The 27,937-nt window shown below is 50.2% G+C and overlaps 2 protein-coding genes and 1 long non-coding RNA gene across 13 annotated transcripts; 1 reads left to right on the forward strand and 2 right to left on the reverse strand.

The window, feature by feature from the left end:
• Window positions 1–30: 30 nt before the first annotated feature.
• On the reverse strand, window positions 31–13,923 carry ATRIP (ATR interacting protein). Of its 3 annotated transcripts, XM_036079315.2 has the most exons (14): window positions 13,565–13,923; window positions 11,434–11,564; window positions 10,578–10,748; window positions 8,877–8,995; window positions 7,554–7,711; window positions 5,851–5,952; window positions 5,393–5,519; window positions 4,516–5,199; window positions 1,779–1,915; window positions 1,525–1,616; window positions 1,000–1,080; window positions 576–828; window positions 290–326; window positions 31–187 (listed from the first exon to the last, which is right to left on the reverse strand). In XM_036079315.2, coding segments are annotated over exons 1-14 (2,340 nt in total). In that variant the 5' UTR covers window positions 13,812–13,923; the 3' UTR covers window positions 31–186. The 3 variants fall into 3 exon arrangements, with proteins under 3 accessions (XP_035935208.1, XP_035935202.1, XP_035935192.1); XM_036079309.2 differs by lacking the exon at window positions 290–326 and having other exon boundaries at window positions 1,525–1,613; window positions 13,565–13,922; XM_036079299.2 differs by lacking the exon at window positions 290–326 and having other exon boundaries at window positions 13,565–13,922.
• Window positions 4,814–26,622, forward strand: CCDC51 (coiled-coil domain containing 51). Of its 9 annotated transcripts, none has more exons than XM_078078585.1 (4): window positions 4,814–4,906; window positions 23,650–23,969; window positions 24,976–25,140; window positions 25,658–26,622. In XM_078078585.1, the coding sequence occupies exons 2-4, from the start codon at window positions 23,658–23,660 to the stop codon at window positions 26,411–26,413; spliced, it is 1,233 nt and encodes a 410-aa protein (XP_077934711.1). In that variant the 5' UTR covers window positions 4,814–4,906; window positions 23,650–23,657; the 3' UTR covers window positions 26,414–26,622. The 9 variants fall into 9 exon arrangements, with proteins under 9 accessions (XP_077934711.1, XP_035935224.1, XP_035935277.1 ...); XM_036079331.2 differs by lacking the exon at window positions 4,814–4,906 and adding an exon at window positions 14,036–14,377; XM_036079379.2 differs by lacking the exon at window positions 4,814–4,906 and adding an exon at window positions 18,664–18,750.
• Window positions 16,620–18,652, reverse strand: LOC118527580 (uncharacterized). The gene is made up of 4 exons (XR_004913182.2): window positions 18,516–18,652; window positions 18,381–18,436; window positions 18,211–18,298; window positions 16,620–16,811 (listed from the first exon to the last, which is right to left on the reverse strand). It is a non-coding gene; the product is annotated as an uncharacterized LOC118527580 (long non-coding RNA).
• Window positions 26,623–27,937: the final 1,315 nt, after the last annotated feature.

A 27,937-nucleotide genomic window follows, 5' to 3' on the forward strand; every position in this document is an offset into this window, starting at 1 on the left:
TCAGACTCAGGAAACACCACAAGGCTGGCGTGTTCTCAAACAGCCCTTTGCTGCTTTTAATCAGTTGATGGGGAAGGTAGTGGTTCTGGTGCCACCGTGTGGCTCGATGCTCCCAGGTGTCAGCTGCAGTCCATCTCAGGGTCATCCACATCGGTTTCAGCGGCACAGAGGTCATCCAGGGCTGCCTCTGAGCGAAAAGAAGAGCATTCTACGGTGAAGGCCTGCAGGTGCTGGGCACAGGGGTGGAGGGAAGGCCCACCGCTCCTCCCCCACGCCCGCAGGAACTAACCAGTCCCTTCCACGCCCAGGCCTTGCTCCCTCAGCTACTGCAAGCAAAGTGACACAAAGGCAATTCAGACAGGGATGTTTCTGGAACAACCGTGGCTCTGCCAGGCCGACTCAACAGATACAAGCAAAAGGCAGCCTGCTATGCTCAGAGAAGAGCCAGAGCAGTAAGGCAAAGGCTGCGTGGAGGGAAGACTGCTGACTTAAGGCCAGGAAGTGTGACCTGTCCGTGAACTTCAGGGAAGCCCCGCGGGTGGGTTGGACATGGAGGAGTCCTCCTGCGGGCTCACCTTCACAGTCGGCCACGTCCGGAAGCCCTCGAATCAGCATGCTGACCCCTGGCATCACCTGGTCATACTGATGCAGGACCTCGACGCAGTGCACAGTGAAGAGCTTGTCCTTCTGGGACAGGCCATGCAGCAGCAGCACTGTGTCCCGCAGACAGCGCATCGTCCGCTTCTGCCGCTCCGTCCTGGGGGGCCCCCCGGCCCTCCGTACTGTCAGCCACTGTCTGTGCAGCATCGCCGTGAGCGCCCTGACCCCCTGTGGGAGGGCCGACACTGAGGCGGGGTCCCAGGGCTCCTGCACCCCCCAGCCTGCTCCGCTGGACGGCACCCTGCCCGGCCACCACAGGTGAGGAGGGGTCGGGGCTGCGGGGCATGGAGCGGGGGGGGGGGTCCCTGCAGAGGGTCACCTCGGCCCCCATGCGCTCACCTCCACGTTGCACTGGCAGTTAGAGCCCGTGACCGGGGAGCAGGGGCTCTGCACACCCAGCTTAGCGAGGAGCCACACGGCCTAGAACAAGAACAGACTGGTCCGTCTAGGGCAGAATGAGACCCTGGTCACAGGGAGGGCTTGCTAAGCCTTCTACCAGTGCTCCGGTTGCCTTAGCAACTGCCTGCCAATACAATGGGGTCCAAGAAATGGTCTTGGGGCCTTCCCAGGCTAGGCTCAGGGCCAACCCCCATGTCTCACCAGCGACCCACCTGCCTCCAGGCCCCAAAGCCAGGGTGGGACCAGTTATCAGGCCAATCTGCCAAGTCCCAGGACACCCTGGGGCCCAGCTGTATTGCTTCTGTGTAGTGTGGAGCTCCTGGACTGAGTTCCCCTTGTTAGCAGCTGGGTAAACTCTTGTTACCAAAGCGAATGAAAGCTCCGTTCTCCCCAGGAGGAGGAACAGTGGCCCTGAGGTGGGGTGGGGTGGTGAGCAGTTCACAGCAGGGGCTCTGGAGTTTTTACCTCTTGTTCTAGCTGAAGCCACTGTGTGTCCGAGGCCACTTTGTCAGGCCTTGATGTGATGTACGTGTACAGCAGCAGGAGGAGACAGCCTTCTGAAAAGGACGCCCCACCTCTCACTCAGGGTTCCCCTTCTTACCCAGAGCCCCGGGCACAAGCTGCAGAAGCCCTCAGGAGGGCTCTGACCTGTCCCTGCCACCGCCCTTGCTTCCAGCCTGCAGCGGCAGCCCAGCCACCCACTCCCTGCCGGGCTTTACCTGAGCGGGAGCAGAGCTGAGGCGCCAGTTTCTCGTGGTCCGCCAGGAGGGAGAGGAGCTCGACAGTCAGCAGGACGCTGGGCAGGGGGCTCTCGGGGCTCAGGCACTGTGGCAGCACCTGGAACACGCACTGGAACCTACAGTACAGGGGCCCAGAGAGATGGGACACTGGTAACCCAATCCAACTCACCCTCGCTTTTCACCGGAGGGAACAGGCCGTTTTGAGCAGGCGGTACGAGGAGGAGCTGTGGTTCAGACCTGGGTTCAAATGCTGGCCGACCACTACCTGCTTGCTAGGACATCTGCTTCCTGTGAACGAGTGGGTACAAGCCTCCACCGCGATGTTGCTGTGGCTTAGACAGGACAGGCCCTTACCAGACACAGCGCCACCTGTAAATGGGGGCTGCCTCCCTGGACCTGGGGTGCCTGGCTTCCACACTGCTCCCAAATAGGGAGGCAGATCTTAACTTGGGTGTGAGAATGTTATGAGCCCACTACCCAAGGACTGGCCAGGCTCCAAAGTGGCAAATGCAGACTTGGCTAGGGTTGGATTTTACACCACTTGCTGAGCAGACCATTTTTGAAAACACCAGATAGGAGCAGGTGCCCCCTTGGAGCGTGCACGGGTGAGGGGCTCTGGGCACACTCTCCCCCAGGTCTCACAGGCACAGGGAACTAAAGAACTAAGTCCCAAGACAACTGCCATTCGCTCAACCCACACAACCTTGTGGGTAGGGAGAGGGGTACTTTTACGTGTCCCCCTTCATGCATCTGCAGTGTCTCAGCACACACCATCGAGGGTTAAGAATATTCCTCAGTATGCCATTAGGAAGCAAGTTCTCACTGTTTGGGGTGAAATCATTTTAGAGCAAATCCTGTACAGTGGATAAGCGGCATGTTTTCAGTTGCCAGGGAGGGTAGAACTTTATGGGAAACTGGGATTTAACCTGGTTGTTACTCAATTTCATCATTAGGTTAGAAGTGGTCTCTAGTGTTCGTGTAAAGTCCCTGAAACTATCTGCAAGAAAAATCTATCTTTATATATGACACAGTGGTTTCCAAATTACTTTTGGATAACATCAGCCTTCTTTTAAAAAATTTTTTCAGAGCCCCAAACATACAAGAGAGAATAGCCCTGCTGTTCTGTTTGAAGCGGGGGATGAGACCTCTTTGCTCAAAAGTCGCTGCCATCTCAGTACCCGGGAATGGCCCAGTAACCAGGAATGACCTATGGCTATAGTCCGAGGGGATGACTTGCCCTCAGGCCTAGGTGGGCAAAGGTGCCCTTCATGAGACCGCTGTCTGCATGGCTCCTTGTGTTGCACTGCACACTGTCAGGGCCTTGGTGGCAAGTGTCCTTCGCTTTCACTCCAAGGTGAACAGGAAGCTGTGTGGTAGTGGGGTTCAGCCTGCAAGGAGGTAGGAATTCTGAAGAGAAGCACCAAGTGGGAGGTGGTGTCGGACCGTGATTAAGGGCAAGTCAAGGAGACTGGCCTGAAACTGGCCCAGCATGCTCTCTCCATTCGTATTCTTACAGCAAATACTGAGTGCTTCCAGTGAGCCAGGCTCCCTCTAGGTGTGAGGATGCAGGGCTCTGAGGGTGTCACATGAGCTAGTGGACAGAAGGCATCTGTCTGGCCTATAGTAAGCATCCCCTAAATTGCTGTTTTATCATGTCCTTGCAGACAAGCTCAACAGGAATGGAATGATGGTGTATCTACCAAGAGGACTGGTAAAAAGTGGTTCCTGGAATTCATTCAACACCTATGAAACAAGCAACCAGCCGCTATGAGCTAGGTCTGTGCCAGACACATGGGTGATGGTTCCGAACCTATCATGCTGCCCACACTACACCACAGTACTGTGAGTACTGTGTCCAGCTCTGAGGACTACCGTTAGGATGGACCAGACCAGCTAGAATATCCTCAAATGGAAGCCAGGATCCAGAAGTGTTTTTCGGAAACAAGTATGCTAAGCTCAGAGGCTAAAAGCTTAAGGTAAGTGCAGCCAGTGGAGTTACTCCAAATAGGAACTGACTTCTTGGTGGCGTGCTGAGAGGGAGACAGGATTATTGGATGAGGGGATGGGCTGGATGGTGTTTACAGTTCCTCCCAGTCTTGAGGCTCTGGAATCCCAAGTTAGGAATTTATGACTACAGTGTTCACAAGCTAGGTTCACTATACAACCACTTCCCACAAACATTAAGAGGAGCAGGTAACCTATGACTCATGCCAGAGGGCATGATGATGATGGGCAGATTCCCAGCAAGGTCAGCTTATGGGCTGCAGACCTACCCTACACCCTCCGCTTCCTTAGGGAACCCCACCAAACTTAAATGTGGTGTGATTCATGGTCTTCACCTGATCCACGGCCCAGGTTCAAGGCTCTTGGTTCAGCCTTTGTCTGTCCTGGGGACAAGGATGCTTTTCCATAGCGGCTACAAGCCTTCTTTCAACACATGTGTCTCTTGCTTACCTGCCGTACAGAGCCAGAATTAAACCAAATAAATCACTTCCTTGGTTCTCCTAAATCACTTTCTTGGTTCTCCTAACACCTGGCCCCACTTTCCATCACTTCAGAACTCCCTGAACGAAGCCTCAGAACATAAAACCAAGGCTTAGCACTGAGAAGCACAGATAAGTCAAGAAGTGGACAAAGTATAAGGGCCACGGGATAGACCTCAAGAGGTCAGGGAAGACCCACAAAGAATCATGATTTCCATGCTGTGTTGTTATACCTGGGCAGGAAATCAAAGGAAGCATTTTCAGCTAATTTCACCAAAATCTTAAGACACTGGCTCAGGACACTGGCTTGAAGGTGACCTGTTGAAGAAAAAGTCAACAGGTGAAGAAGCATCTTCAGTAGTGGGTGCTGGCCTTGGTCACTGGCAAGCCCCCTTGGGGCTGAGGACACATCCCCATGATCTTGTCTGTCAACCACGCTCTGGTTTCCTGCCCTAGCAGCAGAATCCGGCCCTGCATCTGACAGTAACAGGTGGACGACCGCTCCGCTGTGGCACACCAGGTGCTGAAGAACACTAAGGGACGCTACAGAGAAGCTTTCCAGGCTGCAAAGTGAGTCCTCGAGGCTGGCCTCTCCCGCAGAGCTCACACAGGAGGAACGTGTCGGTGAGTCCCCAGGTGCTCCACTTCTCTTGGCCGCTGCCAAATCTTGCAGAGCCTGGCAGTGTAAGCCGATAAAGAACTGTACCAGGGGGAGGAGATGCACAGCTCCAGGAAGCTGGCAGAGTGGGAAGGCCTTTCTGCCTCCCTCTGCTGGGTCTCCATCACACGAGCCTTCATCCCTGGCAACCAGATTCAATCCAGTGAGTGCCAGGTTCTGTGCTTCTCTCAGGGCCAAGAGGGGAAATGACCCATCATGAGAACCTGTGGTCCTCAGGCTTGAAATCCCAGCCAAGGTACTAGCAGCAAATACAAAAGAAAACACACAAGTGTGAGATGGAGACAATGTCCAGGGCCCCAGTCAACCTGCTGGCCAAATTCTCTAGTTTCCCAAACCCCACCCCACCCCCAACCCCGGCACATAGACCTCCCAGGCTGGTCAGGACCAGAAAGGGACTTGCTTCCTGGGAGCTCCTTCCTAAACGAGCTTACCTGCCAAACCCCGGTGGCTGCAGCAGGGTGCTGGTAGGAGCCTCCGAACTGCTCAGGAGGTGGCACAGACCGAGGGATGACCCTGGGATCAAAGGCTGCTTCAGGAGAAGGTTTATCAAAATGGAACCTGCAGAAGACAACGTGATTCTAGAAGGTTCTGACAAGGGAGACCTTTTCTAAGGCTTCGGCAGGAAAAGTGAGGGTTCCTTGGATGCTAACTGTCCTCTAAGCTGCCCTTACGACCCACTGAGGTCCCTGTGGGTGCTGAGGGTTCTGGGACATACCTGCTTTGGCCCCTTCTATTTTATAGTCTTTTGCTTAAGTCACAGACTACCACTCCCCCGGACCCTCTGAAGGACTGCCTGGGGTGCTGGTTCTCAGAGACAATTCTAATGGAGCACTGCAGAGGCAAATGGAGCTGTGCAGGCCTCCTACACGAGGGGCAGGTGTTCTGGTACCTTGAGTGTTTGATCTCTGCATCCAGCTGTCAATAGGACTTTTGTGGGATTCTTCTTGCTTTATGGGGTCACCTCCCAGACTGTGGCTCTTATTCTCTACAACTAGAGAAAATGTGAATCAAAACTTGAGCACAAAAGCACAGGCATATCAGAAACTCTTGAATGTAATGAGGTTTTTTGTTTTTGTTTTAAAGATTTCTTAATTTATTTGACAGAGAGAGACACAGCGAGAGAGGGAACATAAGCAGGGGGAGTGGGAGAGGGAGAAGCAGGCTTCCCGCTGAGCAGGGAGCCCGATGTGGGGCTCGATCCCAGGACCCTGGGATCATGACCTGAGCCGAAGGCAGATGCTTAACGACTGAGCCACCCAGGTGCCCCTTGAATGTAACGAGGTTTTTTTTTGTTTTTTTGTTTTTTTAAGTAAACTCTACCTTCCATGTGGGGCTCCAACTCATGACTCTGAGATCAAGCGTTGCATGCTCTATGGACTGGGCCAGCCGGGTGCCCCATAATGAGTTTAAAACAGAGACTGTTCCATCTCCTCAACCTTGGATTAAAACAAGAGCCAGAGCAACTCAAGAATCCTCACATTTTTGCCTTCCTCATGGAAAACAGGAACTCATACAAGGAAAGGAAAGGAAAGTTGTTTGCCCCACTTTAAAATGAGGCAATATAACATGAAAGCTGTAGTCACTAACACTTATTATGGTGCTTATTATGTGCCAGACAGACTCTATTCTAAGAGTTTTACCCATGCTGGCTCATTTGTTCCTCAGAGCAACCCTAACAGGAAGTGTTATCATGAGCTCTATTTTACATACAGGAAAACAGAGGCACAGGCGTTAAGGGACTTGCCTGCCCACATCACACAAGCCAGTAAGTAGTGTGACTGGGACTCCTGCCAGCCTGGTGGGCTGCAACGCCTGCTCCTGACACTATCCTATACTGTCCCTGTAGTTGCCAGATGCCAAAAATATGCGTGGTTGAGGTTCTGAGGTGGCGTGATGGCCAATGGCTTGCAAGGTGCCAGGTGCTAGGAGAGAGGCGATGTATCAGAATTATAAGATAAACTGACACAGCGTATTCTCAGAGTGAAAACCTACCAATGCTAGATTGTGTCCCTCTAGAAAGCAGCAGCATCCCCTCAGTCTGGACCTAGCGGTACAAACCCGAGGCTGAAAGGAACACGAGTTCCTGTGTACTGGCTGTGTTTCTGACATGTCAATGGATGTTGACTGAGGAGGTTTTAAAATAGGCCTGTAAATTCTAGACACATTTCTCTTCAAAAGGTGAGGCCTAGTTTCCTTCCCCCTTGAACATGGCTTCTAACAAACAGAATGTGGCAGAAGTGATGCTATGGGACTTCTGAGGCTAGGCCATAAAAGGGCTAGCTTCCACCTAGCTCTCGCTGGTTTGTTAGCTCTAGAGGAAGCCGTCCACCAGGTTATGAGGTCACCCAAGTAGAGAGGCCCACATGTGGAGAAGAACTCCGTTGCCAGTCATGTGAATGAGCCACTCTGAAATAGATCCTCCAGCCCCAGACAAGCCTTCAGTGATTCTAGTCCCCACAGAGACAAACCATCCCCACTGTGCTCTGTCAGCACTGTTGTCCCACAGAACCAGGAGAAATACTCATTGTTGTTTTAAGCCACAAGTTTGAATAATTGGTTACACAGCAATGGATGAGAGACAGACCAACTCACCCTCTCTGCCCACCAGGGACTTGTATCCTGGCTCTGTCTGGAAGGGGTGAGGAAGGGACATGTTAGCACTAAAAGACTCCTTTGTAGGGAAAGATGGTTTTCCAGATTGTAGAGAACATGCTTCTGGCTTTATAGCCACAGAAGGGCTTTTCCTAGGACTGGAAAAAGTTAACTATGAAAGCAAAGTAATGATTCTGCTAAAACCATTTAAAATACCTGGTTATAAAACTTCTAACTTATTCAGGTGTTAAACTTTTCGTGTCTAGGTGCTCTGACCAAAGGTTTTCTCTATTCTGTATTTGCCATTCTTTGTCAGGATAGCAGTGCAAAATTCAAGGCATTGTGATCTGAATTGTTGAAAACCTCTTTCATTTCCGTATTCTTCTAATCACCCAAAAATATTGGCCCTAATTCCATTACTATTTCCAATTCCATCAAAATATCTTTTTAATGCGGAACAACCTCTTATTCAATAGTCCCCAGGGGCTGAATTCAAAGATTTTCAGTAGAAAGAGGGTCTATTAAAAGGCATGTTGTGTCCTCCAACTTGAAAACTGAGCCAGTTCTTCAGTGCCAGGGTCTTTGTGTTAGAGAAGCAGTCTTAACCCTCTGAGCGCATCAGAAAACGCCAAGACCCTTCTGTCAGAGATGTGTGAAGAGGTGAGGATGGACCCCCCTCTGCTTTCCTGTCTTACCTGGACTAGGCAAGGCAAGAAGAGTTCAATTTCACACCCTGCCCATTATGAGCAAAGGTAGCAGAATATTCAATACCAGAAAAAGACACCGTGACCCATACTGTTCAAATTTCAAGGCTGGTATCAACAGTGTGCCAGAATTCTCTGGCAGGCAGGGGGCAGGACAAGACCATTAACAAGCTGATCACATCTGCAGCAAAGGCGGGGACTGGTGGACGAAGGTCCCAGGGCAGCAAATGAAAAATAAATGTTCCCAGTAGTTGGGACTGAAATACACTTATACTTGGGGCAAAATCAGTTATTTGAAACAAATGACATAAAAATGAAAACGGGGGGAAAAAAATGAAGACTGAGCCACCCCAAAAGTTTGGAGAGCATCTTTCCAGCCTTTTTTAGTCCTGAGTATAAAGTCCTATAGAGAGGAAGCCCTTCTAGGGTGTAAGGCCTTTATGCTGTGATGCGCCAAACCTTTCACGCCTGATCTAAACCACCTTCGAGGCCTTTAGGAAAGAGGATCTATGTCCAAATGGCAAAGTTTAAATGGCCTTTATTCAAGACTAGCCTGACCTTGTTTTTCATACTTTCTATAAACCATGCAAAACAACTCTTCCTTCAGCGCCATCATTACCTGATAGGGGCAATGGAAGGAGCAGCCAATTTATTTGCTCGTTCACTGCTTTGAAGCTTTGTCCTTAATTCATTCATCTCTGCATCTTTAAATTGGAGTTCAGACTGCAATGATTGAAGCTGGAAGGCAAAGACAACATACTCGTGGTGGCCCCATCATATATGCAAAATTATTTCTGGGCTTCAAAACATCAAGTTCATAAACGAAAACAATGAGAAATAAGTATGAAAGTCCACTGTGACACAAATGTCCTTTCTGTAGAGCTTTAGCCTTCTTCCTGAATGTGAGCATGGTATTCTAGAAAGACATTTTGACCTGATCTATTGCGAGGTAGTTTGTGAGGGTTTAAATACCATTTACTCAGCCTCTCTAAACTTTAGCTTATCTGTAACACAAATACCTGTCTTCACGGTTGGGGGGATTAAATAGGAAGGATGAATATGAACTGCCCAGCCTGGAGCCTGGCAAGGTGCCTTATCTCACAGTGACATGTCGACCTTTTGATGAACGTAGTGGTGTATGATTCCAGGTCTTCTTGAAAGTCTGGGCAGAGTATTTGGAAATTTTACCAAAACCCCATGCAGCATGGGCAGACCTGCTCTGGCCTACAGCCAACAGTAACTGCTGTTACTCCCTGGGCACACTCCGTGCCAAGTGTAGTCCCAGTCCCAGCACCGTCCCAGCACGTGCAGGGCTGTTTAAGTCTTATAGCAACCCTTCTGGTTATTTCCTGGAACAGATCATGGAAATGAGTCACAGAGCTTAAGTCATTACCCTGAAGTCTCCACTCACATGTGAGAAAGAAAGCCTGGATTCAAACTCTGGTTTGTCTGATTACAACTCCCTTGCTCTTCCATCATGTATGTGGAGAGACAAGTACTGCTGTTAGTGCTGGGCACAGGTTAGTGCTTCTTTAAAGTTTGCTAATTTGCTGAATGAATGGCAGAATAAGACCCATGTCCTTGAGATTGAAGCCTTGGAAAGTGCTAAAGGAAAATGGCGGTATGTATGGACACCTACTAATTTCTTCCCAGAACAGCATCTCCCTCCCCCGAGAAATAATCATTTCCCTACCTCTGTGTGACTTAAACGGGAGCTATCATCTCTGTGGTTATAGTGTGACTCAGGTCAGACCAATGAGAGCCTTGAGATTGGGGGGGGGGGGGAAGGCAAGTATTCATTCTGCTCTGGAGCTATGAAACATGAACCCAAGAGCTGCTGGAGAACATATCCTTTACCATAAGGATGAAGCCTGTCTATAGAGTAGACAGTGAAGACAAGTCCTGGCAAGGCTTGAGTCATTCAAGGCCCCCGCACACCTGTTTTTTCCCAGACTTAGCTATGGAAGTCAATACATTTTCTTTTGGCCTAAGCTAGGTCAACTGAGTTTCTGACCTGGCAAAAAAGCTCTTACTTAAGCCTATTTCTGGAAAGTCTAAGCTATTGATTTGTTCCTACCAAGACCAACTATCATAACTACCACAGCAAAGCAGTTTCTTCTAAGTCCTTTTCCAAACCACATGCAGAACCTAGAAGAAAAGTATATGCAATTAACTGATAGCAGAAAGTATTTAAGACAAACAACTGTTGAAATCTTCCTGGAAGACTTATAGACACTTTGGTCATTGCTTTTAAGAGAACTCAGTGAACAGGCAAAGCTTGTGTCCAGAACAAGAAAAAAATAAAAAAGCTCTGGGTCACCTTTTTGGAAAATTCCTTTTCTTTGTCACCAAGTGCTTGAGTTTTCTCTTGCTCAAGAAGGAAATGTGATCTTCTCTGTTCCTCTAGAATGGATTCTGTCTGATGCAGCGAGTCCCGCAAAATTTTTATTTCTCCATTTTTAATGAGGACTTCTTCTTCCATTGCCTTCATCTATAAATCCCAAGTCAATCTTGTGAAAAGCTTACAAGGGAAAGTTATATTTGTACTTGTTTCAACATATAGCGGAAAAAGCACATGTAAACCATGTTCTACAGACCAATGAGTCCTCAAATATATCCATACCAACTAGATGTCACCATGGTCTGCTAGGCCCATTCGTGGAACAGTTGACATTCAGCAAGATAGCTTAAGGACACACTGTCATTCACACATACAGATTCTGTAGGTTCTAGAAGTATTAAACAATCTGGGTCACACACTTCACAGATCCAAAATTTCACACTATGTTCCTGGTTTTCCTAAGGATCTACAGATAGTCATATAAAGGATGTCTGTTTTTTTGTAAAACTGCTACTGAAAACAGCAAACATTATGATGTCGTATCCCCTAGAGAAGACATATACTATAAATTTGTCTCAGTACTATGACATAAAGTTTGTATCTTTTTTTGGATCTGGTGTTCACTGTTTCCTTTCTTGCCTAGTTGTTAGGAATCTCAGGATTTGGTTTCTTTCAGTCTGAATTTTCTGGCTTTCTTTCCCTAGCCTTCCTCCATTTCGTGGGGGTGAATCTGAACTCTTGTTTTAAAACTTTTACATATCTTATTGTACACTGCTTTATAACACATGCATAAGTGAGTAAGTTAGCTATAAGAACCACAAGTTAAGTCACTTACCTTTTCTTTAAGTTCTTTGTATTGTGCCTGAAGTACCTCTAATTCAAAATTATCTTTAACTGGAACAAATTCTCTGTTTTTCCCTGCAGGAGTTTTTGACATCCCATCTAATCTGGGGACCTTATGAACATCTGTAAAAAACATTTTCCCACTTTTGTCAGTCAATGCTGAAAAGAATCACTCTTGAAAGCAAATTAGAGAAAGCTCTGATAAGCAATATAGGTATTTTCCAACCCAAAAACATGATTCAAACTCATAAATGATCCTTACGAAATAACAGATCCTGCCACTTACCCACCCCCCACCCTCCAATTTTAAGAGTCTCATCTGAAGGCTGAAAAGGTGTTGTGGGGACCTCACTGGTCAGAAGTTGGTGATCTATTATTGAACAGTATTTACTGAGCACCTATACCTACACCAGCTCGTACACCTACTGAGCACCTGGCACAATCTAGTCTCTAAAGGTACAGTGGTGAGCATAATGGATCCAGTCCTTACACTCATGGAGCTTACAGGATATTCAAAACTATTCACACAAATGCAAATTTAAAAAAATGCAAATTTACAACTGTGATAAGAGCTGCACAAGAGAACAAATACAGGAAAACCTATCCCAGGGGGACTTGATCCAACTGGAATGACTGGAAGGCTTCCCAAGGAAGTGATGACTGAGCTGAGAGCTGAAGAACAAGAAGTTAAGCAGATGAGCGGGAATGGGGGGAATGGATGGGAAGAATCTGCGAACAAGAAACAGCAATGTGCAATTTATGTATTGTAAGGAAGCAGGGAGCATTCAAGAAATGAAGGAAGGTCAGTGTGGCTCAAACTCAGAAAGAGTGGGAACATGGGCCAGGCCATACTGGCCTTGCAGGCCATGTTAAGAACTTTGATCTTTTTTTTTTTTTAAGATTTTATTTATTGACTTATTTGAGAGAGTGAGATAGAGCACAAGTAGGGAAAGGAGCAGGGGGAGAGAGACAAGCAGATTCCAGGCACCCCAGGACTTTGATCTTTATTCTAGACGCCGTGGGAAGTCATTAAAGGGCTTCAGCAGGGATGTTCACTTTTATCTGTGTGAGACACAGCCGGATTTGAGTTCTGAAAAGATCACTCTGGCTGTAGTGTAAAGTCTGATTTACAGGGAGTCAAGACTGGAAACGGGGAGAATTTAGCAGATTATTATCCAGAAGGAAGGAATAATTGTAACATAGATCAGGGAGATGGTAGAGATGATGCAAAAAGGATGGATTCCAGAGATGGATTAAGAAGGTAAAGTTACAGGATTTGGAAAGGAATTAGATGTATGGTCAAGGAAAGGCAACTGTTGCCTTGGGCCACCTGATGGAGAGTGGTACCAGTCACTGTTGTATAGATATTTAGTCATTAATGAACGTTTTCTGAATGTCTGCTCTGCCAGGTGCCACGCTGGCAATACTGGAGAATGACTGGGTTTCCAGGAGGTGAATGTGTGGGATTTAAGATGCCTGTGAGATATCCAAGTAGAGATGCAAGGTGCCCTCTGTGAGCCCCACAAGACTTCATACATTCTCTAGCTAGAAATGTAAGCTCCTGAAGGAAGGTTTTTTTTGTCTTTTGTCAATTGCTAAGTATGTTACAGTTCCTAAGGTTTTGGGCACCTAGTACAACTTACCGGTTGTATAAAGGAATAAATCTCTTTCATCTCTTGCCTCGGACGGGCCCCCTCTTATGTTCTTATGGCCCAAGGGGGGCAGTGGTATTCATTAGATCTAAAGCCTCCCAAACCTGTCACAAGAATGGGTCCCCATGTGTAGGTATGATGGTTCTGATGGTGGTGGTCGGGTTCCAAGGATCTATGCTTAGAACCAAGAACTTCGCGGCCTAAACTTTATAAACTAAAGTAAAACGTTAACCTAAGTTTCCGTATTTCAAATCGGCTGTTTAACATTCTTGATACATTTCTCCCCCATATCAAAAGACCTTTGGAGGTACAACCACTGCTTAGATGAAGCCATTCCCATATTTTAAGCAGGGCAGTGTGGGTGCAAGACACCGGGGCAGCGGTCGCTGTGGGGTTCCGAAGCCACAGCCATCAAGGAAGTCTGGCGAGGTCTGCACCACCCTCCGGGGAAAGGCCCCGAGGCGCACTCACTAGACACGTCCCGAGCAGCGGTCGGGCACTGGCTCAGGGCCTGCGACGCGAGGGTGTCGAGTTCCTCCAGGTCGTCGGCAGTGAAATCCCCGTGCGCGCCGAACGGGTCTTCGGGGTCCGGGACGGCGGCCGCGGGGAAGCCCCGGGCTCGCTTGCTCGGAGGGTGCCCGATGCTGGGCGGAGGGCCAGGGCTAGGCGCCGGGAGCCCGCTCCGCCTCCTGCTGCCCGGCGCGGGGGCTCCAGCCATGCCTCCGGCGGCCAGTCTCCGAGGGCACCGAGCAGGGCCTGGTCGCCGCGAGGCCGGATCGCTGGACCAACCGCCCGCGCGCCGCCGCTCGCCTCAGCCGCTAGGGCCACGCCCCCGAGCCCACGGGCCAATCGGCTGCCAGCCAGCGGGCGCGGAAGGATGACCTAATCCGAACGCGTCGCCGTGCTCTGCGGGGCGCGGGCCTTTCTCGGTGGCGCCCCGTCCCCAACCCAGCTCTACTGGGCGCTCTGGTACCCGTGGCAGGGTCTCCGTGGGTCTCCGGCGGGATGCGTGCTGCGCGATCCGCGTTACCGGGGTGCGGGGCCGAGCCTTACCAGCGTTACGGCGCGGGTGGCTCTGCGCCCCCTCCCTGCAGCCGCGGTGGAGTCCGCCCTGACATTCACACGTACACCTGTGAATCGTGACAGGCAGCGTTCAGGGGTTTGGTCTCTGCGACTTCGCTGTTTTCCTCCCGCCGGACTCACCTCTCACATACCCAGAGATCCTCTTGAGGAGGAGTCTGGGAGAGTGGGGTTGGGCGAAGAGTATGAATACAGCTTTTGGAGGTATCTTTGAGAGAGTTAATGTTTTGAGTGTGTGCATTTGAGATAGGTGTGGAGAAGAAAGGTCTGCGGAGGAGGGGTGATTCTGAGAAGGGCGTGCCTGTGTTGGGAGAGTGTGGGAACTAACTGTTCAGGCTGTTGGCATTCATTCATTTCTCTGAGCGCCGGAGTGGTTTTGTCCCAAGCACAGGTCATAAATGAATGAGGAGGCCAGGAGGTCAAGAAAGGCCCCTTGAAAGTGGCACCTGGGCTGTCCTCCAGGTTGAGTGAGTTACTCAGTTAGCAAGGAGACTGGCATACTCTCGCCTACTGAGACGAGAATACAACACCGACATGGGGGCCACACAAATGCCAGGTAGGAGTTATCTGTGGCAAGGAGAGAAGGTAAGGCTTCAAAGAGGAGCAGGACTTGGGCACCTGACAGGATTTTATTGGGCAGCAGTAGTATGCAGGACAGTTAGCAGGAACAGGGTGTTAGAGAGTAACAGAGGTAAGACTCCACCCTTGTACACTCAGTGCCAAACTTAGCTTGTAAGTGTCCTATGAATGTTTTTGGAAACAGTAAATGAAAGGGAGATGGTTGTCAGAGTGTAAAAGGTCTTGAATACCTGAGTTTAGTTTTTGAGACAACTAGTAGGTTCCCTCAGTAGGTCCAAATGTTGAATGCTTAAGTCTTAATTTTTGCGGGTCTCTGGTCTTGTAAAGATAGGATTATACTTCATTTGTCAGAGAGGATTAGGTTCCACCAAATAAAATAGTAGACAATTCTCAGGGCAGTGTGCTGGCACTGGATCTTGGGAGTTGTTCTCAGCCCAACAGGGAATGCCAGAAGTCCAAAGTGTGCTGGCTGTGCAACTTTCCAGGAGAGGACCAAAGAGCCGCCCCCCATTAATGTCAAGTACTTTAGTCATAAAACAGGCTTCAATCTATAAAAATCTTTTCCCGTTTTGACTTAGCAAAATCTGACTAGTTCTAGAGCCCTTCTTGAAAACACATGATCAGAGAAAACTTAGCATTATTAGCATAATTTCCAGTGATATCAAGGGCCTGGAGGGGAAATCGACTTGTGCCTCTGAATTGTTTCAATATATATGCACTTAGCCTCTGCCTCTTCCAGTTTACTCCTCCTGGAGTCAAATGTGATCAACAAATATAAAGAGAAAAAAATCAAAAAGGGTAGCAGACAACTGGGACTACCACTATATACAGTGGTAAGGGAAGAGCTCACTACTGTGATGTTTGAATTCTTCTAAAGGGAGGTAGTCTCCAGTATAGAGAAGTGACAGGCAGAAGGAAGAGTTGGTAAAAACAGTGAGTCAGCTTGCTTGCAATGTAGACCATTGTGGCTCAAGATGATCAGGGGATGAATGGTATCAGAAGGTAGGGAGTGGCATCCAGATCCCTTAAGGCCTGACAGGTCATTGTGGGGACTCTTACTTTTGCCCTAAGAAGCCACTAAATTCTGCGCCAAGAAGAGACAAAGTATAACTGTGGTTTAGCAAGGACACTCTGCATCCCGAGTGAAGGTTAGACTGTAGGGGAGCAAGGGTAGGGGGCAGGAAGACAAATGTGGATGTGATTGCAATAACCTGGGTGAGGGATTTTAGGTCAGAATGGAGGAGGGGTGTGTGGGGGTGATACTGGAGGAAGTATGCAGAGGCCAGATTTAATCTTGCTGATGGGTCAAATGTGGGGTTTAAGACATGGGAACCTAGCAAGGACCTTTCTGAAGCCCTAGTATAAATGCAGACCTGGAGGTTTCAGAGTAAGCTTGGTTCTTAGAAACTTTCAGGAATCTTTCTCCTTTCCCCAGTTTTATTCCCTTTATAATGCATATTGTATGTATTAGTGTTGCTCCTCTCCCGTAACAGAGAAATTCCCTGACAACAGGAATTGCTCTTTGGTACATGTGCAGCATGCACTTAGTGGACTCCTGACATGAAAGATGAATAATTCCATTACAACAAATGGCCATGTGGACGTCCTCACAGACCTTTTTTTCTCCCCCAAAGTACAAATTCTTCCATTAACCTCATGTAATGTATTCCATCGGGTATACAATGTTACAAAAACAATAGCCATTTCAAATGAATTGGTTTAATTCCAGGTGACACAGAGTTCAGGATAGAACAAAGACTGAAGAGCACACATTGGCAGGATTCTGGGCTAGGTTCACTCTGACCTCACAACTAAGGTAGAAGTGACTGAGTAACAAGAAATAAAGAAAATATGAGCCACTGTATGATTATTTTTTTACAAAAGTTTATTCTTAAATGTACAACAGGATCTAAGACAACACTTCATTCCAGCTATAGGTAGCAACAGACGCTATGACAGGGAATCCAGATGTTTAAACAGGAATGGAATTAAGGATCATCATTGCCTCGGGCACAAGGAACAGCTTACTTTTTGCCAGATTTCTTAATTCCACCTGTGGCTGCAAAAGGAAAAAAATGCCTCAGCTAAGGAATATTAGTACCTGGATGGGAAAAATATACTCCTTACGGTAGAAGTGCCAGGGGCCTGATATGGATCCTAAAAAGGCTCAGCTCTTGTGCGGGGCATTCTTTTTGATACAAGCATGCACAGGGCTTTACCAACAGTCTAAGCTGGGTAATATCTGCATGAAGATGAGGCAGGAGCATGAATAACGGCTGTGCACTGGCCTAGATCTACACTGTTCAGTATTTCACACACTGGTTCATTTGATCCTCATCTCCCATCAACCCATTTTCCAGATAATGAAATCTTAGTGAGATGTTGTTCAAAGATGGTCTGCGACAAAGCCAAGATTCCATCTGGGGTAGTCTGACATCCAAGTCCACACTCTCAACTGCCACATCACACATTGCTACATTATGATCCTGGGGTGTGGTTTACTCAGTATCTTTATTTTATACAATTTACATTTGACCATATATTTGGCACACAGTAGATACTTAAGAAACAGTTACAAAATTAAATATGCCCAATGCAGTAATGAAGATCCTAAATGTCTGACAAAATGAACCTTTAAAAAACGAAGTCTTCAATGAAAAAGAGGTAGTATAAGATTTCACTAAAGACTGACCTTGTCCCTATGCACAATCACAGATTAAAGAAAGGTACAAAATACCTCATGATCCAAAAAGGAATCTCAATAACTAGAATCTCAGCACTGGGAATCAAATCAAACCCACTGGGATAGAAGCCTTGGGAAGCCCTGGATGACACTCCCACCATTCTAGCCTCCACCAGCCCCAGTGTGGCTCACAGTGATCCCATAGGGCACAAATAACTATAGAAGAAATTGTTCACTGGTCTGAGGAACGTAAACAGCATTTAAGAAGCACAGAAAAATATCTGGTCTGTTGGGCTTGAAAGATCTTTTGATATATAAGCAATTCTTCCTGCATAAAGAAAGAGGCAGAATAGTGGGAGGATTAGGTTAAAAGACCATATAGCGCAATAACACATTAAGGAACCTGGACTCCATCTTTAGGCGCACCCAGAAGTGAAGACTCAGGATGCAAAAGAATTTACTAGAATTAACAATATGAGCGGTTAAGAAATGTTATAAGCAAAAAATTGGTGAAATACGAATTTGGGGCAAGAAATAGCGGACAATATTTGGAAACTTAACTCTACGAATTTGTATCTAAGATATATGAATTTTGGTGTTTCCATTTCCAAAGCTGGTCTGGCTCCCTCCCCTTCCCGCTGCTGCGAATCCAAGCCTGGCGGGGACTGTCCGCCGTAGCCGACGCGAGGACCTCACCAACGAGGCAGGAAATGGACCAGACTGATGCTCAGAATGTTTGCCCGGCTTGAGCTCTCTCTACTCGGCCCTCACTTACCCAGGGGGCCCTTCCCCGCGGCCTTCGCTTTTAGCTCCTCGAGTTTCTTCTGCTCCTCTTTCTGTTTCTGCTTGAATGCCTTATCTTCCTAGGGAGAGGCAGACGGGGTTCACGCCAGGCAAATTTCCCAGACCCTCCGCACCCGCCCACGCCTCCGCGCTCGCCCTCACCTCGTCCATCTCCTTGGCCTGCTTCTTGGGCTGCTTCAGGGGCTTCTTCTTGCCACCTGTGGGCGACACAATCATGCTCAGTTCAGTCCCCGCCGAGTCCTGTCCCTCTCCGCCCGGCCATCCCCGCACACTCACCTTCGCGGCCGGACATGGCGCCTGCCGCCCCTTCCCCAGACCCTGCCGCCGGAAGCGGAGCTCCCTTTCCCACCCCCTGCGCCTATATTTCCACGCGGGCCCTCTGATTGGCTCCTAGTCAGGAAGTTGCCCTCCCGCTGCCGGAAGCAACTCCGGGGGCGGGCGTTAAAGGGTCAGAGATCTACTGAGTGGCGGGCGCTCTGTTTGGGTTGCAGTTCCCGCATTGGAGCGCCAGGTACGAGGTGGGGGTTGGCTTGCAGGGGGAGGGTCCGGAAGCCAGGAGGGGTGCTTAACCGGAAGGCGCTAGGCCTGGGACCGTGCATGGGAAAAGCACTGAGGGTAGAACGAAAGGCGCGTGCCGAGGCCTTGAAGTTCAGCGCGTTCCTGGAACCGAGGTAAGCACGCATGGGTGGAGGGAGATAGGAGGGAGGTGACAGAAATATGGACGGGGGCTAGATCACCTGGTCCTAAAGTTTTGGAGGCCGCCAGAAGGAGTTTGGATTTTATAATAGAGCCGGGGTATGACTTTTTGCAAAATCTGTTTATTCATTTAGTACTTTTTTGTTGAGTATGTACTATATGTAGATAGTATTGTAGGCACTGAGGTTGCAGCAGTGAGCAAAACAATGCCTACCCAGGCAAAGCTGAGATTCTAGTGGGTGAGACAGCCCATAAGCAAAGTAAATAAGTGAAATACATATCGCAGGTCATGTGATAAGTGCGTGGAGAAAAATAAAGCAAAGTGGGTAGAGTGCTGGGATGGGAGTGCATGGCAATGACATTTGAGCAGGACTTGGAAAAGAGAAGGGAGCAAGCAGTGCAAATAGCAAGCCGCTGGTGTGGGGATAGCCTAGTGTGTTCCAGCAACATCAAGAAAGTGCATGCATGGTAATTACCTGAACGATGTGGTAGCTAACCTTATTGTGGTACACGTTTAGTGATATATACCTCTATCAAGTGTATCAAGTTATCACGTGTGTATCTTAAACTTACACAGTGATATATATCATTTATACGTCAATAAAGCTCGGGGGGCGGGGGGAGGAATAAGGTCCATATTATTGGAGCAGAGTGAGAAGAATGAGAGCCAGGAGGTGGATGTCCTGTAGACCATGGAAAGAATTTTGGCTTTTACATTGAGAGAAATGAGGAACCACTGGAGAGTTTGAGCAGAGAGCGGCATGGTTTGGCCTGTGTTTTGAAAGGACCACTGGCTGCTCTGTTGACCGTAGACTGTAGGGGCTAGAGTAGAAGCAGGGAGACATTGTTAGTCACTAGGACAAGGTGGTAGCAGTGGCAGGGATAAGAGGATGAGGGATTTTGGTTTTAGAAAGGAAGTAGCATTTGCTGATGGATTGGATATGAGATGGGAGAGAAGGATGTCGGGTGATTTGAGGTTTTTGGTCTGATTTGGACTTGAAGTTTCCATCAACCAAGATGGAGAAGGCTGTGGAAAAGGCAAGTTGGGAAGGGAAGTTACGATCCCCATTAATCTTCTAAGCAGAGATGTGGATTGAGCAGTTGGGTAAATGAACCTGGAATCTACAGGAGACGTCTGGGCTGGAAAAATCAGAGTATGGTTGATAGTTTTTTAAAGTAATGGTTTTGGGGGTGGTGTGGAGGGTGGTGGCACTTGGCTGGCTCAGTCAATGGAACGTGTGACTCTTGATCTCGGGGTCGTGAGTTTGAGCCCCAGGTTGGGTGTAGAGATTACTTTTAAAATAGGTAATAGTTTTATTGAGATACAATTTATATATCATACAATTCACTTATTTAATGTGTACAATTCAGTGGTCTTAGTATATTCGCAGTGTGGTTCAACCATCACTATAATTAATTTTATAATATTCCAGTAGATGGCTTTTAAAGCCACGGGACTGAATGAGAGTGGAGTCCGAGGACCTTGCCCTGCAGCACTCTCTGTGGAGAGGTTCAGGAGATGAGTGGGGCCAAGTGTAGAAGGCGTTTCAAGGAGGAGGAAGGTAGCATGAGCCCCAGGCTGCTGATAGGCTGAGTAAGAGGAGGACTGAGATCTGATCACTGGATTTAGCAACGTGGAAATGACCTGGACAAGAGCATTTCCGGTGGCATGGTGGTTGCGAGGGCCGGATCAGGGAGGGTTTGAGAGAGGATGGGAGAAGAGGAACTGGAAACAGCGAGTACCAACAATCTGTCAAGGAGTTTGACTGTACAGAGGGGCAGAGAAGTGGGGCCGTTGCTGGAGGGATGTCTGATCAGTTAGTGAGCAGTGTCAGGTGGGGAGAGCTCATGGGACCTGGGGCACAGCTTGATCTTCCTAGAGCATGAATTCTTCATCTGGAAGAGCAAGAGAGAAGGTGGAAACTGGACAGACACTGGCAGGTGGGAAGGTATGGTAGGAGTTTAGAGAAGTTGTCTTCCAATTTTTAAGTATTTTTTTAGTGAAAAATGAAGCAAGCCATCGGCTGTGAGTGAGGAAGAGGTACAGGTGATGGAGGATCGTGGGATGGGCAGTTGGTAGGAGATGGTCATCTGGATAGAATGGGAGAATGGATTTGGAGGGGCAAGGTTCTGAACGTGGCCCTCAAGACCCTCCTTAATGTGGCCTCCGTTTACCTCTTCAGCCTCTCCTCTGCCCACTCTCCTTTCCTCTGTTGTTTTCCAGCGGCACTGGCTGCCTGTCAGGTTTTAGATGACCCCAAGTGCATCTCCACTTTGCCCCCTCTGCCAGGAACACCTTCCCTGTGCTGACTGAGGACCTGTGAGATGTTTGAATGGGGAGGGGCTGAGAGTCAGGCTGGAGTTGGGGCTGGGTGGGCGAGAGGAGGGACTGGAATAGAGGAACAACTTGAGTCATTTCCTCACAGCAAAGTCTCTGCTGTCACCAAGCTTATGTTCTAGTGAGGGGCCTAGCAACATGTAAAGAAGGCAAATATGTGTCTGATGGAGACAAATAAAGCAGGTGGCCCAGGAGGGGAATGGTCAAGGAAGGCCTTGCCACGAGGTGATATCTGAGCCAAGACGTAGACATCAGGGTGAGCCAACTGGAGCAGCGGAGGAAGCAGCAGGGTTGGGTTTCGTGTGTTTGGGTACCCATAGCGGAGGACAGGGGCAGAGAGGAGGAAGGGGATGACAGTCAAGAGGACCGGGGCTTGTTGGCCACTGGTGGGACTGGTGTTCATGGCAAGTGAGATGGGAGCTGTCCGGGAGGGGGGGGGGGGGTTGAACCAAGGGAAGTGAAATGATGAGTTAATAGAGCCTCAGGTTGTGAAGAATGGCTGTGAGCAGCAGGGAGGAAGCCAGGACGATGCAGGAGGATGTAGCTATCATTGCTGCCAGGGATGGGTGACCCTCCTGGCTTCCAGGAGTGGGCGGCTGGTAGAGGAGGAGCCGGGAAAGGAGGCTGAGAAGGTTGGAGGAAGCCGAGAGGGGGTAGTGAATTAGAAAAGACAGGGTGTTGAAAGCTGCAGAGATTTGGAGAAGAAATCTGAGAAGCGCCTGCTGAGTCCAGCAAGGTGGAAGTTTTGCGGGGCCCCCGGGGGAGCAACCTCATGGTGGAGTGGGATCAGGATAGAATGGGGGCTGAGAACGTAGTGATAGCCGAGGTGGACACTTTTCTGGTGAATGTTGCTGAAAAGGAGAGGGCTATACTTGGTGGGGCTGCAAGTCTGTGTGCTTTGCTTTGGTGCAGGGTCCACCCACAGGATTGTTGTGGGGTCACAGCTCAGTGCAGTGGGTGCTGGCATCGAGGCCTCGGAGGCTAGCTCGACCCCATGACCTTGTCATGGATGTTGTGTGCTTTCTTGAGCCTTAGGGATGGGGCCCAGGAGTTAGGTGCAGCACCAGCTTGGAACCAGTGTCACAGGAATGTCCCCTTCTGTGGCTCAGTTTGGACCTGCTTTGGGCAGGAGGCGTGTCCCTACCCAAGCAACTTTGTTTTCTAGAGGGCCTGAGCTTCTCCGAGCACAGCACAAGAGGGAAGAGGCTGGGATGGTCTGAGCCGGTCTCTGTTACATCCAGAAGCCCCTTTCTTCATCCCCGGAGCTCCTACAGTCTGTCTTCCTGTCCCCAGCTCCCACTGCTTTTGTCTCTGGCCTGGTTGTTTGTCCACCAGGTGTCACTGTGACTGTATTTGAGGGCCTGGGGGGGAGGGGGGCGCCGGCCAGGGGAGGGAGTGCTGGCCCAGGTGTGCGGGGAGCATGGGTCACCTGGCCCTCTCTTGGGGTCCTCAAAGTCCTCGCTGCTCTTGGGTTCAGGTAAAGCCTGACTGGGTAATGGGAGCCTCCCTGTGCTGTTTAGGTAATGAGAAGTGGGTGTTGTTGGGGCCCAAGCATCAAAGCAAGGTTGAAAAGGGAAAGATTAAAGAAACCTAACCTGTAGGGTGCGACTGAGGCTGGAGAGTCGGGAGAAAGCTTACAGAAGGTGAGGATTTTGACACGGTACTGGGAGCCTGGACAGTCTGGGCTCGGAGCACACAGGAGAAGGGCTTGTGTGAACCTAAGAAAAGCTGTCCTCTGTGAAGAGATCCAGGCTTTTTGTTTTGTTTCCTTTTTCTCCTGGAATTGTCTTCTCAGAGGACAGCTGAGGAGGGAATTTTCTGCCTTGGGACGCGAACGACCTATGTCCTCGAACATAAGCAAAACTTTGCGTGCCCAGGGCTGCAGCAGCCCTCAGAGTCTGGGTAGTTGGTTTTGATGGCCTTTTACAGAAATCTTTCCCTGAAATCCCCTCAGTTCCACAGTTTCCCGGGGGGTCTTTACGAACCTTTGTGGGGCTTTGTCAGCATGGGCACAACTCAGGTTTGAGAATTTTCTTTGGCATTATCAGAAAACCGGGCACCAGGATTCTCATCCAAGTCACAGCAGAGACCTGGGGCATGTGGGGAAGGTGGGTGGAATGGGAGGGTCTGGTAGCTTCGCGGAGGGAGGTAGAAGGCATGATCTCCTCAGTATGTTCTTCCCCGAGTTGTCTGGGAGCGCCCTCGGAAGCCCGACCGCAGTGGCTACTGTCTCCGGGTACAACAGAGTAGCGCTCAGTTTGGACTTTTTCATGGACATTAGTTCAGAACTGTCCCTAGGCCCTAAAACCTGACTCCTGCCCAGCGTTTCTCAGCTGTGAGCTGATCTGTCTTGCGTTTCCACCCCCCCCCCCCCAGATCTCCTGATGACAGGACACCGCACCACGTTTACCATGCAGCATGTCATGGGTGTGCCCCGCGTGTTGGTGCGGAGCGGCCTCCTTGGAAGGGACCTCTGTATGATCAGGACTCTGTGCAGCCCCGGCCCTAGCCAGCCCAGAGAGAAGGAACCTAAGGAGGTGGCCCTGGGGCTGTACCACCGCGTCACAGCTCTGGGAAGAGCCCTGGGGCACAGCATTCGGCAGCGAGCGTCCTCCACGGCCACGACATGGTGGGACAGATATGAAGAGTTTGTCGGACTCAATGAGGTTCGAGAGGCCCAGGGAAACGTGACTGAGGTGAGGAGGGAAGTCGGGGTGGTTGGCCCTGCCTTCTGACTCGGGAAATGTGGCCCGGAGGCTCCTGCCAAATAAATCACCAGCCACACACCACCAGCCATGCCCACATTTGCCTTTCCTTGAACAAATACTATTCATAGAGGGATTTGACTCATTTCTCACATGACAACCTGGGTTTGATAGTCCTGGGGTGAAGATCTCTGCGTAACCGTGCTCACCTACCCAAAAAACAGGTTTCTGTGTACCGATCAGTCCCCGGCCATCGACATCCATTGTGTTAGACCCGTGGACACTTCCTACGTGGGCCCTTTGGGGTCGGTGAGAGTGTTAGAGCGTCCTCAAAGCCCTGTGTGGAATTAAAACAGCCCCGGTGAAGGTAGAGGCCCAGGGCCGGGGCAGCATCCTGTGCTGAGCTGGAAAGAGCTCAGCCTGGGGCTGTGAAGCCCTTGGTGGCAACAGAAACGCATTCTGTCATCTCTGTTCCTGCTCCTGCCTAGCGCAGACCAGGCTAGTGAGGTGACAAGAACCTGGGGTTCAGCGGGAGGTTTTGAGGCACCGTGCTGTCCCTCCCTTTGGAGGTCGTGACCTTGGCTGAGCTGGCGTTTCTGGGTCTGTAACATGGAGGCCACAGCAATGCCGCTGATGGTATTGTTGTGAGGTGTAGCTAAGGTAATGTACGTGAACAGCTTCGGAACCTGGGTTCCTCTTTGTGGTTTGTATCAGACTAGAATTGCCTGGGTTTTGTGTACAGCATTAGCTATTTTCCAGTTTCTCAGGGGCACATTATTTCTACTTGAATGGATAAATCCGGGGATTCTGATGGGTGTGGCCCGGAGTTGCACTTTGAGGCCTGCTGGGTGAGCCAGGATTTTGTGTCTGAGGGACTCCTCTTCCACCCTTTTGCACCAAGACCCCACTCACCTCAGCCACAGCCTTGTTGGGAATGGAGCTGAGCCTGTGTGGGTGTGGAGGGAAGGGCAGACAGCCTCCATCATTCTCTCTGCAGGCAGAGAAAGTGTTCATGGTGGCTCGAGGGCTTGTCCGAGAGGCTCGGGAGGACTTGGAAGTTCACCAGGCCAAGCTGAAGGAGGTGAGGGACCGCTTGGACCGCGTCTCCAGAGAGGATAACCAGTACCTAGAACTGGCTACGCTGGAGCACCGGATGCTGCAGGTAGGCACCTTGGGAGGCAGCCTTTCCTCACTGGGGAGGGACCCTAGTCTGGGCAGGTCAGGGAGGGGCAAGGTGGGAACCCTCACTGGTCTGTGGTCAGAGGTCTGCTGAGGGAGGTAAACCAGAAGGTACACTGGGCCCCAGGCTTCCGGAGCCTATCCACCCACTTCCTCCTGGAGTTCGAAGTCCAAGGCAGTATAATCTGGGTCCCAGGTTGCTGAGGAGGGAGCACCGTGGAGGAAGGACTGGCCCAGAGAGGACACATTCTGTAGTCATTATGCATGTCTCATCAGACCCAGCACTGCTTGGGTAGGAGATAGTACAGCTCATCTTGACACCGCCCCCCCCCCCAATTCCTTTGCTCCCTGTCCCGACCGGGCTTACTCTCTTCATTCACCCAACGGATTTACAGAGCATGTGGTCTGGGCCGGGCCGAGGCTGAGCCCCAGGAGCGTCTGCTCGTGGCTACCGCTGCAGAGCCACGTTCCTGGTGTGTAACACAGCTTTGCTTCTGCAGGAGGAGAAGAGGCTTCGTGCAGCCTATCTGCGTGCTGAAGACTCGGAGCGAGAGAAGTTCTCCCTCTTCTCTGCGGCTGTGCGGGGAAGTCACGAGAAGGAGCGCACTCGAGCTGAGAGGACCAAGAACTGGTCCCTCATTGGGTCAGTCCTGGGGGCCCTGATTGGTGTGGCTGGCTCCACCTATGTGAACCGTGTGCGGCTACAGGAGCTGAAGGCCTTGCTCTTAGAGGCACAGAAGGGGCCTGTGAGCCTCCAGGAGGCCATCCGAGAACAGGCATCCAGCTACTCCGTCCAGCAGAGGGACCTCCACGACCTCATGGTGGACCTAAGGGGCCTGGTACAAGCTGGGCCCGGGCAGAGCTCTGGGGCCCAGTCAGGTGCTTCCCCCACCCGAGACAGAGACGCAGATGTCCTTTCAGCCACCTTGAAAGAGCAGCTCAGCCATTCCAGGCAGGTCCGTTCCTGTCTAGAGGGTTTACGAGAGCGGCTTGATGGCTTGGAAAAGACTTTCAGCCAAACGGCCGAGGTGGTTCAGCTTGCAAAGGCTGCAGTGCATCCGAGCCTGGTGGAGCCAGCAGATGGGGCTCTACCTGGCTCCTTGCTGGAGCAGGGGAGCATGATCCTGGCACTGTCGGACATGGAGCGGAGGCTAGAAGCCCAGGTCAACAGGAACACCATCTACAGCACGCTGGTCACGTCTGTGACATTTGTGGCCGCACTGCCTGTGCTCTACATGCTGTTCAGGGCCAGCTAGCCCCTGGACCCCCCCTCCAGAGGCCCTGAGGGGATAGGTGTGGCTATGGATTTAGTTAGAGAATCCCAACGATGAAGTGAGCCTTGGGGTCTGTGTGGCTCACCAGCAGGCATACTTTGCTTTTTAGAAAATGCTCACTTATATTAATTATCAAAACTCTGTGCTAATGTCCAATTAAAATGTCTTTGGGTTTGTGTTATTTAAAGTAATTTACATTAGATGGAGTTTTTCTTGTTGAAGACTGAGATTTGGGATTCGAGGGTTGGGCCTGGAATTACGGTAATCATCGTTCCCTTTAGTTCCTCTCTCACCTCCTCCGGTAGTTCCTCTCTCACCTCCTCTTGGTCTCGTCCTCAGTTCAGGACCATGTTGGATGTACTTACCCTTGAGGCCTGGGTTTTTGTTTTGGATTGCCTGGCCTGGCCTCTTCTTGCCTGACCCTCCCCTGTCAGTTAGCCTGGGGGTTCCAGTGAGTGGAATATAGCCTGCACACCGACTGTTGACCATGGTTACTGCCCTGTTTCTGGATTACTTTCTTTGCCAGGGTGGGGAGAACCTTCTGGTTCTAACACTGGAGGGATGATCGGAAGAGAGCAGGGAAGAGGGATCAGGGGAATGGTTGATAAATATTGCTGGGGACATAATTACAGAGATTGGTAGCCAGTCCGGGTCCCTGTGCAGAGAAAGCTTTGGGCAGCCCCGTGTGCCCCTAGAGCTAGGTGTCCTCCCATACACAGCCTAGGGACAGCCTGTACCGGAAGGGGCAGAGCTCAGCCCATCAGCAGTGTGAACTAAATGGCAAGGATGGGGAGGGGCCTCCCAGAGGTAGGAGGTGCAGTGGGGGGCCCCGGGGATGGACTGCCTGGAAACTCCCGGCCTGTCCCTTTTCAGAGGAGAACAGCAACCTTTGACCTGGGCTAACTGGCTATGGGTGGCCTTGTGTGTCCTTGAGTAAACAGGAACAGCCAGGAGGTACTCTGTCCTCCCTGCAGGTCTGGAAAAGCCACTCCTTTCCGAGTGTGTGGAGGTATGTAGATCTGTGAGGAGGGGCTTCTGTGGGCTGGGACTTGTTTGCCTGGGCCTGTGTGGAGCCCACTTTCCGCAGGGGCCTGTGGAGCCAGTAGGGTTTCCTATGAGGTACCCTCCCTCCTCGGAACCTGTGGTCAGGCTTGGGCTGTGAATACAGCCCAAGTGGCCCACGGGTTCTGTGAGCCTCTGAGCGCCTGGTCCCTTGGTCATTTGGTCACTCCATTCTTGACCTTGTTTTCTTTGTGTCATGGTTCCTCAGGACAGCATGGGATGAAATGACCTCTGCTTGTGGGATGTTCACCCTCCTGATGGGGTAGGAGGTGCCATATCTGTGTATAGATGAGGGATGCTGTGGGGTTTGGAAGTCCCATGTCCCCCTTTGGGGTGAAGTAATTCCTAAAGGGTGTGCACTTAAGTGAATGGATTTGAGGAGGGGCGGATTCCAGGTATGTGGGAGGGGGCTCCCCCCATAGGCTGCACAGGCAGGAAAGCCAA

The sequence above is a fragment of the Halichoerus grypus genome, chromosome 1 (assembly GCF_964656455.1).
Source record: "Halichoerus grypus chromosome 1, mHalGry1.hap1.1, whole genome shotgun sequence".
Classification (NCBI taxonomy): Eukaryota; Metazoa; Chordata; class Mammalia; order Carnivora; family Phocidae; genus Halichoerus; species Halichoerus grypus.